This window comes from Aythya ferina (genome assembly GCF_964211825.1).
Source record: "Aythya ferina genome assembly, chromosome: 4".
In the NCBI taxonomy this organism is placed as follows: Eukaryota; Metazoa; Chordata; class Aves; order Anseriformes; family Anatidae; genus Aythya; species Aythya ferina.
The window spans coordinates 41,903,423-41,919,407 of record NC_140300.1 but is presented as its reverse complement, the minus strand read 5'-3'; the positions used below and the strand labels follow the sequence as shown (position 1 = coordinate 41,919,407).

At 36.1% G+C, this 15,985-nt stretch overlaps 1 protein-coding gene across 1 annotated transcript in view; it reads right to left on the bottom strand.

The window, feature by feature from the left end:
• HHIP (hedgehog interacting protein) overlaps nucleotides 1-15,985 on the bottom strand; it is a 79,854-nt gene that overhangs the window by 61,185 nt on the left and 2,684 nt on the right. The window contains exons 2-4 of the mRNA XM_084517440.1: nucleotides 11,123-11,318; nucleotides 3,540-3,696; nucleotides 2,759-2,960 (exon numbers count right to left, since the gene is read on the bottom strand). Of these exons, the coding sequence (XP_084373566.1) occupies nucleotides 2,759-2,960; nucleotides 3,540-3,696; nucleotides 11,123-11,318 (555 nt within the window). The remainder of the gene's footprint in view (nucleotides 1-2,758; nucleotides 2,961-3,539; nucleotides 3,697-11,122; nucleotides 11,319-15,985) is intronic.

Here is a 15,985-nt window from a genome sequence, read left to right as displayed (position 1 = left end):
GACTAGATGTTTGGATTAACATCTATGAATGTGTGTAAATGAAGAGAGAATTAAAAAAATACACAACATGTTACCTTGGCAAAACATTTCACTGCAACATATGGGCCAGAGTTTGACAACTAAAGGACTTTGGGGACAACTAAAACTTTGTTAATTTCATTTTACTTTTTCACTTGCATTGCTATATGAGAATAAGGCATGTTGGGCAAAATGTATGCATACAACTTAATCTACTTTACATTAGAAGCATGTCTGAACTAGACACAGAAGAGACATTCTGTGATTTGCACACCTTGCATGTGGATGCAATGTTTTTCATGGTGTCTTTGTAAATTGCTGGCTGCAGACTATCTGCACTGCCAGCTAGAGAATTGTCTATCCACATAGTATTCTCCATTACCAATTTCTAGTTTTAAACTGTATAAAAGGCAAATAAAATCAAATTTCCATCAAGTACTTTATTTTGATAAAATAATTAGAATAGAATAGAATAGAATAGAATAGAATAGAATAGAATAGAATAGAATAGAATAGAATAGAATAGAATAGAATAGAATAGAGCAAAACAGAACAGAATAGTTCAGTTGGAAAGGACCTAGAAAGATCCCCTAGTCCAACTGTCTGACCACTTCAGGGCCAACCAAAAGTTAAGGTGTGTCATTGAGGGCATTGTCCAAATGCCTCTTGAACATTGACTGGCCTGGGGCTTGAACCACCTCTCTAGGAAGCCTGTTCCAATGTTTGACCAATTATTACTTTAATCACAGTGGTCTTGTATCCTTGTAGGTAAAGGACAATAATTATAGCAATCACGCTGCAGGGGATAAACATAAAAATGTTTGAGAACCCTTGTTTTAAAACTACCATTTGGGTTATATGGTTTTTGTTTTATTCTATTTATTTATTTACTATTTTATATAATGTACTAATTCCTCAAATTCTTTTCCATTCCTCTTTCCATTTAAAAGCTGGTGTTTTGCTTCTAGGCACATTCCCTTTCTCCTTATCTGTGAAGTACATAAAGCCTCTGTTCTTGCCAGCCTGCATTAAACACTGCAATACAATTATCCTTAAGCACTGGACTGTTATCTGAGGGAACTGAATTAGACTTTCTAGCTAAAAGAACATCACATTATTTACACAAAATGTTATAGTTGAAACAGATTCACTTTAGAGTATTATATAATGGTTAGGGTAGTAGAGACTAAAAAGATCAGGTCACTGATTTAAAACAGAACAAGAAGTTGTGTCTGAATTGGAGGGTAGCTGTTGAAGGTCTTCCCAGCTAGGCTATTGCCTATTCAGAAGCATGGAAAATCAGTTTTGCATTTAGTCTTGCTTCTGAGTTCCAGCTGGAAAAGCTTCCTCAAGGAAGGTTTATTTGGGGCTGAAAGAAGTTCTGCAGAAAGTTTCAGTGTCAGTTTTTCACAAGCACAAGCTATCAGAATTTTCACATAAGAAATACAAACCAGCTTTAAATTGGTTTTCAAAAAGATCCCTCATAGTATGTCTTTTGGTTTGGTATCTTGGACATAATGGCAAGAGGCAGAAAGGGAAGTGTTCAAGAAATCACAGTGTCATATAAATTGCTTCTTTTCCTTTAAAAAGTGTAATATATTCCATTTATCTCTTGTTTCGGCATAGAACAAAACCATTTCCCTCAGAAAAGGCTATCTTAAATTAGCTTAGTGATGTTATAGCTGAAATACAAAATAACGAGTTAGCATGTGCTATGCATTTTAAATATCTTGAATATAGTTTGCCACAAGTATTATTTAAAATTACTGTGTCAATAGTATGTCAGTATACCTTTTATCCATGACATCCGATTGTGACTGATCTATACAAAACCTCGTTACAATTTAAATTTGTTGTTTATATCTGCATTTTACTTGTATTACCACTCTAAAATGTGACAAGAAATCATCATGGAACAACACTTAAGACATTTCATGACTAAAATATCAGCCAATATACTTAGGAGTTTTCCAGTAGAAGTCAGCCCATACCTAGATTTGATTTCTTACCTCCACCCTCACATGGATTCCCATCATTGCCCATTCACAATCATGCCCCTGACCACGAAAGCCAGAAGCAGTCTAGCCATTAAGCATCACAAATGCTGCTGCACCAATACACCCACATGTTCGAATTTAGTGTCAGTGACTTTTTATGAGCATCTCAAATATGAACTGGTCAGTGACTTTTTATGAGCATCTCAAATATGAACTGTTTGGTGGCAGCCTCCCATCAAGGACAGCTTGTGTCCCACCTGTGGCTGAGCCAAGAAGGAGCGAGCAGCCCTGCCCCTCTCCCGGCATCCCCAAGCCTTCCCCAGGCCCTCTCCTGTCCCTGGCTCCCGGGGCCTCACCGAGCACCTGCAGGTCAGGTGATGCTCCAGGCCAAACTTGCTCCCACTGGAATCACAGTGAAACTCAACCAAAGTCAGTAGAAATGAGCACATAGGGTGAAAATACAAACATAATGCTACGTGTTGCTGGTGTTGCATAGTTTCTTCCAAATTTGAAGTGAGGAAAAAATGAAGGGAAAGAGAAAAATGTGAAGACAGTTGCTATCTTTTCTCTTTGTGAATTAAGGAAGAGTTTTCATTTCTTTGCTAGATAGAGCTGTTGTGACTGTTGTCCTTACTCTTCTTTTTATTATGTAAATTAAAATAATTTCTGAATAAAAGTTCCTTCCCTTATTCCCCATATACAGGCTAAAATATAAACAGAAAGAGATAAGTAAAAATTCCAACCTTTATTCCACTCTGAACAAGCTTGTGTATATCCAAAAAAGGTTCCTTGATTATGTCTCCTTCAGGACTGAAAATCTTCACGTATCCTTCTTTTTCAAGTATAAAGAGGCGATGAGATCCATCCCCACAATGTACTGCTCCAACAGGCTGCCTTAGTCCACTCACAACCTCCTGAATACAGAAGCAGTTGTGCTTGTGTTTTCTAAAAAAAATTGAAAAAAACAGTGAGAAATTTCTTCTTTCTCGTAACCATGACACAACAATGTCCCTAAAAGATAAAATGACTGCTCTGTAATGATAGTACAAACACAGTCATACAATTCAGAATAAATTGTTTCCTTGAATGTATGCACACAGATAATACTGAAAATGAATTTATGCTTCACTCAAGCAAAATTTGTCTTGTATACAAGAGAAAATTAAGTCATTTTAAATCTAAAATGTAGAGGAATAGCTAAAACATGGTAAAAGAGAAAACAATTTATAAATAGAAAAATTCTACAGTACATTCCAGCAATTCCACAATTTGCCAAAATTTGGCTTTGAAAGTCCATTAACACCTTATTAGTAACTTAAATATCAAATGTTACTGAATGTTACTGCAATATTGAAGCTAATGTAACTTTCTCTTTGGACGTACGCTAGCTGCAGCAAAAGAAAGTACCATCTGGAAAACACAGCTGCTGAGCATAAGCACAGACTGAGCTGGTTCACTGTGAAAACCACAGGCTTTGGTTTTTGTTTTTGTTTTTCAGATTAAACAGCATTTATCTTTATGAACCTGCTGATCTCTTCCTCTTTGTCATATTCTTCCATGTGGTCCAGGGAGTTAGAAGCTGGCCCTCGCACTTGTTTTCTTGGAAAATCTGGAAAGCATACACCACCATCTTTTCTTGCATAGTAAAAGCAAAACTCATCAGCTGTAGTTTGGAGAAAACCTTAAAAATGCAAAAGAGCATACAAATATTTAGTGTGTTGTCATGTCTGCAGTTTTGTGCCGTCAAACTAATCTTTAAATAGATTATATTCTGAGTGGAAAAAGAAGTGGTTTTAAACAAAGTACTATCTTCAAAAAAGGCCTGCTCTGAATAAATACAAACTGACTATTACCTTTTATAGTTTTTAATTTGTATCTGTAGTAAACTTTATTTTCAGTGTGCATAAATAAGAAAAAAAACAATTAACTCAAAATGACACTACAGTTATTCATAAAAAAAAATGAAGGGACAAAATTCAGAGTTAAGGCTGTCATATATTTTTTCCTGATTTTAACCCTACTAATGAAGTGTAATATATGCTGTAAAATAGCTTGAGCAACTTTCATTTAACTTTTTTCTTGCTTTAAGCTTTGCATCTTATCCCTTTTATATTGCTTTAGCAGAACTCAGTATCTTTTGCTACTCTCTGTCATCCCCAAAATATAATGAAAATGGTAGCTCTTCCCTGATTTAATAGCAAAAAAGTGGCTTGTAGTAAAAACTTTGGTAAAGACTTCTGTAAAAGACATGCAGTAAAGACTTTGTGGAATGCTGGCACCAGACATCAGTCGGAGAGGTGAATAATTAGTTGTCTCAGAAAGCAAGAAGTACTGCTTAAAACTGCACCTTGTTGACATGCAGCTGGCCTCTGGTTGACTCCTGACAGTGCCGTGGGTGAAGGCAGTGTCCCATCGCAACGTCTACTTCCTCGGCCCCCAACCCTGAGAAAAGGGACGTGTCTCATGCTGCATTGGAGCTGGCTTTAAGCTGGCTTGGATGAAGGGTGGTCTTTAGGTTTTAGGTTAAAATGGGAGGGAGTTTGAAGACAAGGGAAACAAGATGTTGGTAAAACAAAAGCCTTTGAGGAAAATCCCTGCCACTGCAGATACTATGCTATGTTTAATGACAGCAAAAATATCTTTCTGTCCAAAAACCTTTTTCTAGTAATTTCCATCCAGTTTGTAATCATTAATATTGAATCTAAGATAGAATTTGGCTAGTTACATATGCACTGTTTTACTAAAACAGATGTTAATACAATGTGTCTTAAGACACCTTTATTGCTCTTAGCGTTATTGGCACAATGTTAGGATGTACTACAGTCCAAGACCTAACTGATGGAATACACAAAATTAGCACTTAATTGGAATTAGAGGCCTAATTTATGCATGGCTTTACCACTTGTGAATAATGAAGTAATCCATAGATCTTGCCCATAAAACCTCTGGCTTACAACTTACAATAAGAGCTGATCGGGGACAGCTGTGTTTCTTTGGAAAATGCCAATTTCTTAAAAGCAAAGGTTTTTCAGAAACGTTATCAGTTTTGACAAAATTTTAGTTAAAATGCTGTTTCTGGTCCAAGATGAAACTTCTGGTCTAAATGAAAAAGAGAGAAACAGACAGCAAATCTCGTATCACTATACTCCAATGTCTTGTAATTAGGGTGTTTCATTAGGAAGAGGAATATTCAGGTCAATGCCCCTCATCTGTCAGGCAAGAGTTTGACCCTAAGTCTCCCATTTCCCAAGTAAATGTCCTAACAACCGCTTTATTAGCTATCCTGGGGTGGTCTCTCTGTGGCTTTCTTCATGGAAAATTTCGAAAGAGTTCAATTTCTTCCTTATGTGGAATAGGAAAATTTTTTAGATCCCAGAATTTTTGTGGAGTGGAAAGCCTTTCCCACCCAACTATACTTCTTTTCATATGCATCTTCCTTTAAAAATATTGGACAAATAACATGACAAAGCCTGCCTTTGGCTTCTATAAAATAGTATCTGGAAACACATGGTAGTGTGTTGTGGTATAAAAGTTTAATTACCATGATTTGAGCTTCAGTAAATATCATCTCTGAGGAGCTGGTTTTAATTTATAGTAGTTATTTGGAGAAAATGTGAGATACAATTTCAAGTGGAACAACTGAAGAGGAACTCTGATATAATCATGGACTGGTATTCCAAGGCTTTGTAGATATAATGCCAAAATCAAAGGTAATCTACAATCTTGGTGTTGAATTATTTGACTTAAGAATACATAGTTTTCTCTTCAGCGATTTCTTTCTCTAGGCAAAGGAGATCATTACAGAAAATGCAACAGTGGATTAGAGGTGTACAATTTCTGAGAATTTCTAGAATTGTCTAAGTATATAATCTACTATTTATTACAAATAAACTACTCTCGGCTGGAATTTTACCTTTAGTCTGAAAAACTGAGAGCATATAATGATCTTATTGTTTAGTTAGTACATGTGCATTTCAAATAACAATCAGATGCAAACTCAATTGAGTAATGCATTAAGCAATGCCTTTTCTTGCATGTAAGACTAATCTGTTTTCTTTATGAAATATTTTATCATGCATTTGGGTACATCTTGCACTACAGTGGCCTATAGTTTCTGCTATTTGGCAAACCCATCAGCAGGTCTGAAAAAAGATAAGACTTACATTCCAATTTCCTTAGAAATGTTCTTAAAAACAGGTTTGAATTAAACTATGAAAATCAGTCTGTAAATCGCTAAATTGTTGCATTATTGGAAGGAATGTGACCTCTGTAAATACAGTTTCACCTGTGCATTAAGGATGGAATTTTGTTCTATAAAAAAACAGTAAGCTACCAAAAAAATCCGTTTCTATGTTCTATATGCTAGATTCACCACACAGTTTCAGTAAAGACAGTTAAAAAAGATGCTTCTACTTTCCTATCTGATAGTACCTATTTAATGTTTTCTTTATTATGCTTAATTCGTGAGGTCTTTAGTTGAGAGGTTGCCATTTTCTTCAGTGTTTGTACAATGTCCAGAAGAATGGTCCATGACAAGTGCCCCTAAGCACTGGAATTATCTGGGGGGGGGGGGGAAATATTGTTTTTCTCAGGCAGAGTTTATTCAGATACAGCTTGGTCACTGCCTCTACGAGAGCTATGTCCAATAGAGATGGTGACATTTAGTCCTGTGTGAATTTCTGAACGTATTACTTTATTTTAAAGGAGTAATGCATATTATAAATTTCCTACCAATTCCGTGTGTTGACAGAGCAGTTCCTGTGTTAAAAAAGAAAACTTAAATCACAAAAGAAAATTAAACACAATGTTTAAGTGTTGTGTTTGTTGGATTTTGCATAGGCTTGCATTTCTATGCTTTCAAATATCTTGCAAGCCAGAGTCGAACAGTTTTTGATAAACAAACATCTCAGTTAAGGCAGTTACAGTGAAGTCTTTCTGTGTTCTTATTTGTTAAAATCTTCAGGGATCAGGTGCATGATTTCAAACGTTTTCAAAGAACTTTTGCTCTCATATGATCCTTACTTCCTCTCTCCACAAGTATTTGTGGTCAGTTATTCCTCACACTGTATCTTATTATTCCTATCCTACCTTCACTAAATTCTGCTTTGCTGAATTCCCTGCTTGACCATCACCTTGCCTCTTCTTTCTGATATACAATTTAATTGTAGCAGTTGTCTTGATCTTTACGACAAGGGAAGTTAGCATTCACTCCCTCATTTGTACAGCACACAGGATTGAATATCATCCACTTGTTTGCACAGACCTGCACCTGCTAAGAGAGAATATGGAAATCACGCTCACCTACTTTATTCCTGCTACATTGTTGACCTTAAGCATACAGTTCTGTATTGTATAGATGAGGCCTTTGCCTGTTTGTTTTTTTTTTGTTGTTTTTTTTTGTTTTTCCTGGTTTGCATTTCCGACAGCTAGATGTAGATTTTTTCACACACACACAAAAAAAACAAACAAACAAACAAAAAAACACCCTACATTCTCCTCTCAATTCTCAGGGAAAACTAAATCAAGGAGGTGATTCCAGACTGATTTTTTCGAAACATAACAGGCTTGGTGGTAGTTCACATCACTTCCTACTGGTTTTGAAGCAATTAATGGCCCTCTTGTCACACTGACACATTGCATGTACCTGCACAAAGGCAGTGCCAGGGTTAATCTCCCCGCTGCTCTTATTAGCAGCAGCAACACTACTATTTTTCTCTTCAGAAATAGTTGACTGTGTTGACTATGGTTATTAGTTGACTACATTAGAACTTCAGGAAGTGTTGAGTGGCCTGCAGAACTTCTCAGAAGACTTCTACCATTTGGGGCCAAGGTGCTCCTGTTTGGAGTTAAAAAATTCTTATCTAGCATCTCTTCTGGCAATGACTGTGTTCAGATCTGGGCCTGGATCTGGACTCACACACCATCATCTGGAATCCATTTCTTCAAATGGAAATAATGGAGAGCACATCGTTCAAAATTTGTCCAATATCCTCAGGTGGCAGGGCCACACGTTTGTTCCTTAGAGTATGTTGCTTCCACTGGCACGAATCAAGTTTCTGCTCATGCTGAAAGGGAGAATCAGCCGTGCCTTTCTTTACGTGGCCAGATTAATAACAAATATTAGACAGTCTTCTCTTCTGACCTTGCAAAACTTAAAATTCCTATTGTTTAAAGAGACTTCATTAACTCCAGCTCCTCATCAGTAATCGCTGAAACTGAGGTTTGCAGTAATGATTGGATGAGAAATAATGGGAAGAGTCAGCCAGGATGAAGCAGAGAAGTTCTATATACAGACATTTTGTGAAACATTGCACCCTCCTGCAGTAACAGATCCATAAAATCCTAACAGCTATTCTTGTTGTTCTGCTTCAGTTTTCAAGAATTCAAGAATCGGTCCACTTATTCTTTGGATATTCAAAATTGCTAAAGAAGTCAATGGAAATTCTGATACAGTCATAAATGGTGGGTAGACTGCTATCTTCAAAAGAATGAACCAAGAATCTACTTACAGTTTTCATCTTTGTAAATGCAAAAAGAACAATAAATGAATTTCGGGAGATAACTCATCAAAAAAATGATGTATAATTTCTCAGTCTTCTTGGTTAATGTGTACTGCTAAAATTTCAGTTCTAGAAAAGATGCTTGCTATCTTGAATCACTATTAAAATTTCTAACTTATGCTAAAATTAGGGCTTCAGGGCTAAAATTATTTTTGTAGTCAGCAATTTCCTTAAAGTCCTTTGTATTGGTGTTCAGAAACAATTAGCACTCCTTAATGGAGGAAAAGTAATTATGTGAGTTTTTAACAAATGCACAGTGAATCATTGGCAGAGACCTCCAGTTCGGGGCGTGTTAATTTCCAACTCTTTGTTTAGTCCTCTAGGCTAAACTGAAAACATAGCTTCCATAATTTTTTTTTTTATTTTTATTTATTTTGCAATAAATATTAGGGATATATGGGTCTCACAAGTAAAACAGAAAACACAAATAAGCTGTCTTTGTAATTATTCGTATTTTAGAGTGCGTATTATACTATATTAAAACCCTATAAGCCGTCTTCTCAAAAAGCATGACATGAATCTTAATACCTTCATGAAATACTGGTATAGGCATCAAGAACCATGTGTACCAATCAGAAAACTAACTAAATCATCTCTGCTGATGATGCAAAGACACAACAACTTGTTTTTAGTTCTGCCCACTTTCAAAACCACTATATAGAAAGATTATTAGCATCTGATTGATGTAGGAAAAATCCTATTTTAACTGATGCTAAAGTATGTAAGCTCTTTTTCTGCAAAGCACAGTGCTCTGTCCAGTGCTAAAGTTATGCTTTCATCTGGTTATCTTTCAAGGCAACCTGGGTGGTCACAAAAAGCACTTGACATCTTGATGCACTTCAGCAGTTTTACATATACACAAACTTTGTAGAAAAATAAATTTGTCATTCGTCACCACATATGTTGATCTGAGGAGTGAGGTTCCTGTGGCTATAGCTCCTGTGCTGCTCAGCCCTTTCTCTTTCTCTTCCTCTCTCTACTTCTCCTCGTTCTTTCTCCCTTTTCACCCTTCCACTTTTTCCAATTAAAAAAATTGTTTCCTCAGAAACAGAGAGTTTCACAAAACAACTATGAGGGACTTGCTCTGCTGAATATGCTAATCATTTGCATTAGTTACAAACTCGTGTCAAAAAAAAAGTCTTTGTGCTGACTTCTTATATGGGCCAAACATTTAGAATATCTAATCTATTATCGCTGTTCAGCAGGCAGTCTTGGCAACTGTGACCTATTCTGCTTTGCTTTGGAGAATGTGATAAAGAGCAAGAAACAGCTGGTTTAAGAAAGCCTTAGAAACATCCCTTAGTTTATAAAGACAATAATAATATTTTCATATTTGAATGGGTTGAGATACATGTTAAACCACAGTAAAGGGAAAAAGTAAGTCAATTCAAAATGTTTTCTCAAGCCAATAAAAGAAGGCTGCAAAAAATCCCTGCACTCTCGGGATTTCAGAGAAAACAAGTACACGCTGTACACACGCAATTAAAAAACCCTCCTCCAAATCTCATCCACTTAAACTATCCCCTTTACTCAAATATGTTTATGTTCTATTACAAAGCTCCGTTCATATGTCAAAAATGACTATTCACAAATTCATTTTTCACATCCTTATTAACTCTGCTTTCGAGTCTGTGTTGCTAGTAAAAAAATCTTAGCAGTTTAATTATTTTCTCCTGTGTGACATTATTTATAAGTAGTGTTTGGAAAAGGAAAAAAGCATAGTTTAAAAATGACAGCCTTAAACATATAAATAATTTACTATTGTGAATACCAAAGATGTTATTTAATATAATAGTGTATTACGACAGTATTTCTAAAAGAACCATCTTCTGTGGTTATTTTGTTGATTTAGTTACAAGTGATAGCACACATTTGGTGACTGCCCTAGACAACACTGGTCAAATTCTGGTTTTGGTTATGTCCAGCTAACTCTACTGACTGCAGTGAGGAAGTGTTAGGTTAGTTAAGAATTTGGTTGTTAACAGCATGTTGGAACCGATTCAAAGATCACAGAAGTCTATCAAATAGCTCCCTTTGATTTCAATGGGCTTTAAACTCTGTGGAAAAATACACCAGTTTCTAGGGTAACAAACCCAGAAAAAACACTTTACTCATCAGCTTGTAGGATCTACAGAGGACAGCCAGCATCCTTTCTTTCTTGCATCTTAAAGCTGTATGTCCTTTAGAACAGCCTTTTGGATGGCCAGATAATTGTTTGCATGATTTGAATGACCACAGTAGCATAGCAGTAGAGGTAATATTTTCAGATATTTTCAGGTGCCTTTGACAAAAAGTAATCCTGAGTTTTATGGGGAGTTTTTCATGGAGAGTTTAATAGGAAGGTGGCAAGAAAGTGCTCAAAATGTTTACCTCCCCATGTAAAAATCACCCTGGATGCCCTGAGCTATTCTGTTTTTGCTTAGGCAAAATCTCCTTGATATCAATGGTGATTTTACTTAGCTAAAGACCTGGATCTATGACTGCTCAGGCAATATCAACATTTCAAAGCACACATCCTTTAGTTCCGTATTTTGTTATAGGTTTTACCTGGTATGTGACCTCTGCAAGTATAATAGAATTCTTTACAATAGTCTTTGCACAGGTAGGGAAGAGTTAGCTCTCTTTCAGATGTTTCCCCTTTCTCAGGTGAGTGGAATAGATTCTGGGCATGAGGTGAGCAGTGTGCACATTTGATTTCCTCCAGTAGCTTCGCACATTCTGTGTTGTTCGTAACAGAAAGTATCTGCAAGCCACAAACCAGAGACAAATAAACACATGACCTGTTTCCCCATCTTACACAAAAAAAAAGATTTCATGATCCAATGTAATAAGTAAGGCTAACAGAACCAGTACAGTTAGTATAAATGCATCATGTTTCTCGTCACCATTCCGGAAGAATCAAGCACAAAAAATATTACTATGAAATGTGCAATATGCCATTAGAACAGTGAGATGTCAAGTGTTAGCTTCTCTTTCCCAGAGAAGAACAATAGTAGCCAAATTATTTTATGGATTCAAGCCTGCAATCTCTTATCGCATAGGCAATCTCTGAGCTACAGCAATGATTTGTATGAGGAGCTGCAGCAGCAGGCCATCTGCCCACTAATGAGAAATACTTAAAAACATAACTTGTAGGGTGACCTATGCAAATATTTAGAGACTAAAAGCTGCAATTCTACAACCAAAACACATCAAGGAAACCGTATCTTGGTATTTGTTGAATAGGTGTATCTTGAACTATGCCACAGTCCAGCTACTGAAGTGATTGCATTAGAGTTCTGCAGGTGCCTTGACTTGTTTGAAATGCTGCTTTCCTTTTTTACAGTCTGTACTGCAAAATACTTGGTGGTGGGAAAAGCTGTATGTTTTCAAACATTTCATAAATGAAAAAACAGAATTTGTCCATAGCATCTTAATTTGTCTCAATATTGAAAGTGTAAGTTTGTCCTGAAAAAAGAGCATATATTACGCATAGTACTTGAAGAAGCACTAAACCACGATTGATGATGTGTTTAAGTAAACACAGGAGCCTAAGGAGCGCAATGTCATCAAATCGTGAAAAATAATAGAAAACAGCATAGTTGTCTTTATTAGTCTTTGAATGCAGTGCACTTTGTTAATCTATTGTTAACCACATGGATTGTTTTTTGATCATTCATCCCAATGGTGGATAATGGGAAATGTGTTCTCAGTTGAGAGGGACTGAATCTGATCCAATACAAAAACAAAGCTCAGGTTCTTTTTACAGTTTGTTTAGCACAGTTATAAACAAAGACTGTAAGACGCTTATTTTAAGAAATATTAATGCTGTAAGTATTTGTATTCTGTAAAATTTGTAAATATTTGTAAATTTTGCATTTGAAAATATCAAAACAGTTTTGCAGTAGTTCATATCTCTGAGTTGATTTGTAGCATGACTTTACAATGTGTCATTCCCTTGCAACATAACATTGATAGGAATCACCTAAATTATTTTGGATAAAAATTGTTATTTAATACATGAAGACACTTGATATGTTGTAGTATGCTGTCTCATAGGTTGTCGGTCTTCTGGGATGCAGCACTTTGATAACGGTGCTGAACTCATTTTATTTACAGATCGTAATTATATGAGCACAAAACATTTAAGAGAAATGCCCTCCCTGTTGTTTTAAACAGCTATGTATTCGAAGTAGAATACAACATATGGCCTGTATAGTTAAAAAAATCCTAATTAAAGGAACATTAATTTAAAAGGTAAGCTCTTTCCAGGAAAATTCAGTCTTAGCCATGTATTGTCAACAGGCCATCTGAGATGTGTAGTAAAGTTTCATGGCTAAGTTAGAACCCTGATTAGAAGAACACCATTTGGCCTCTAACCTTAATGTAGAAGAGCTACCATTGGCTTCAAATACAATTCCTCCAGATTTGCTGGGATCATTAAATGCAATACATGCTCTGTTCTTTACACTATCTGTTCTTAGTTCATCCTCATCATCATAGCATCTGCAATTAAGTAATGTGACTAATATGTACGGTTTATCATCTCCCTTCAGGTCTTCTTGGGACTCACACTGTTTCACATGTTTTTTGGCAAGGGCTTATCATTTGTCTTAAGCTTGAAGACTAATGAATTAATTGCATGTTGCATGCACAGTGAAAAGTTTGCCTTTACCCTGAATTCACCAGGGAATTCTTTCCACAGGCCCAGCTCCTTCTCTCCTGAAAAAAAAAACAAACCCACATTCTTTTTGCTAGATATCTTATTTGGGCCACAGCTGCAGAACTATTAGTGGAACATGGTCTTAGTTCTTGAGTTTCAGGTGTTGTTCTAGATATGGCAGATTTGGGAAAAATGCCTCAAGGACAAGAACTAAAAATATAATGATAACTACAATAAGGTATGACCAAAATAAATAATAACTATAAGTTTGAACATAATATTCTCTGGTAGTAGAGAACAGACTTCACAGAAGTCTTGCAGAACTCCACACTGCTGAGGCAATATGCTGCATGAGCTGGACCTTCTTAAGGGGGAGGATGGCATCCTGACTAGGTACCTATTGTTCTGATGGGAAGTAGCTTATACAATTCAGTCAATCATTGCCAAATAGGACAAAGTCTGGAGCCAATAGGAGATGATTGAAAGCACTATCCATAAATGCTATTTTTAAAGAACTTTATGTCACTAAGAAGCTGGGAGGTTTCCTTAGTAAGGATGAAATGACCAATTTTGGTGTTTCCACCAAAGGAAAGCACACCTGACTACAGACTCTTACAAATACTTGCCTATATTCAGTAGTATCACCTGCTTTGCAAGAGTCTCATTTTTTTCATCAGTGGGTTGATCTCAGGCAGTAGGTTTTTTTGCGGTAGCAGTACGATGGTATGTTTAGAAGTACAAGTAAACATTAGGTATTACTAGGTAAATATTCAGTGTGTTTATTGAATTAACTCCGCAGTGATGCTGATATAAAATTCTACTACTTCTGTTATTTCTGCTGGAAGACTCCAGAAAGAAAGAATTGTGAACAGGAAAAAAAAAGAATACAGGATAGCAAAGCTAATTTACTGTTTCTTGTGGAAAACGTAATTGACGTTGCCTGGTGATACAGGAGAAGAAATGCTTGCCAACATTTCAGTCCTCAAAGTTAAGACAAAAGGATCCTAATCCCCCTGAGCAGCTGCTATCCAGGAATTAACCACAGGAATTCACCCCCTCATGTCATTTCTGGAATGAATCTTGGTCATATAATAGCTAATCGGAAGATTAAGGAATCAGAGTCAATCAATTATCTGAAAATCAAGTATGTTATTTAACTTTTAGAATGCTCAAGCAAAATCGGGTGGTAACATTTGCTCTGTGTGAGGTCTGATGTATAACTGTACTGGCTCAGAGATAGGACAACAAATCGATAACGTATTTATCCTGGAATATATTAAATCGTTTTTAAGTGAAAGCTGAAATACTTATTGAATGAAGCTTTTTCTGCTGGATCTCTACTTTGAGAATGACCTTACAGTTGACAATGGCTTTGGTCTTTTGAAGAAATGTAAACTAATTTCCTGCTTCAATTTTTAAAGTCGTGTGTGAAACCATCAAACTACAGTGGTTTAAACTAACTGTGCTCTGGAAAATATGTAAAACTTCCAAACATTTATTGCAACATGCCTAATAATGATTATGCCTGCTGCTGACTAATTTACAACATCTGTAAGATCATCCTTTAATCTCTAGTCACATGAATGTAAAACTGGTAGACTCAAGGTAAGATAAATCCTGGAATGTGCAGGAAAGTATAGCATACAAAATTGGTTTATCATCAACAAAAAGAATAGTGCAAAGAAGAAGAAACAGAGGAAGATACAGTAAACAGAAATTCTTTACATTGAATATAGTCATCTGTTTTGTGTACCCTGTCATATCTAGTCTGAGAAAGGCAGTATAATTTTGATGTTAACAGAAAAAAAAAAAATAATCAACCCACAGTGAAATAAGTCATTGCACTAAGCTGTATTAGATATACACGCATTTATGTCTAAAAATCATATGCTTACGAGATTGTTCAGCTGTTGGGTTGAACATATGCTTCTTCTGTATTATAGAACTGGATTATGTCATTAAAGAGTTCGGTTTCAATTTTAGGGTAATATGTAAATAGATCATTGTACTAAGGCAGCTGTTAAAGGGACCCCAAGATGAGTTATTTGTTTAGTTGGATGTGTTCAACAATAGCCTTTGTTCGTGAAAGAGCCAGAGCAAACAAATGATTGTAAAAGGGCACACTTGAAAACAATTACTTTTCACCCATTCCTTGACAGCCTTGGCTGTGAAGCCATCCAAGGTAGGGAGGACTTCTTTGCCTGTCGGGCTGTAAGCAGACTTTTAGAAAAACTGATATTACAATATTTGACCGGGCTGTATTAGTCCTTCCTAATCAAGGGGATAGTGCAGTGAACTAGAAGACAGAGAGTTAAATGTCAACAAGAGTATGTAAAAATCTTACTTGAGGCAGTGCAGTGTGGTATCTGCTTATTATGGTAGCTCCATTTCTGCTCCCAAAACCACGGGCAACAGTAGCATTTTCATTATAAACACAGATCAGTAATTTGGTCAAAAATTCTCAAAGACCTAGCATCTTAACCAACAAGCTCTTATGAAAATGAAGACGTCTACTGAGCATGCTCGACTCTTTGTCTTTAAAGAAGCTAGCGTTCACATTTCTGTTACTGTCATAGCCACTCCATCCTATGGATAGATATATGATGGAGTACTGCATTTAAATAAGCTATTGTTTGAACTGTAGTAGACTAGAGTTTTATAAATGTGCTTTTTGAAAAGGTCCATCCATGTGTATTCTGTAATAGTTTGCCATGTCTCTTATGGAAGACCACCTCATTCTGCAAAGTATAAATGACATATTTTGACAT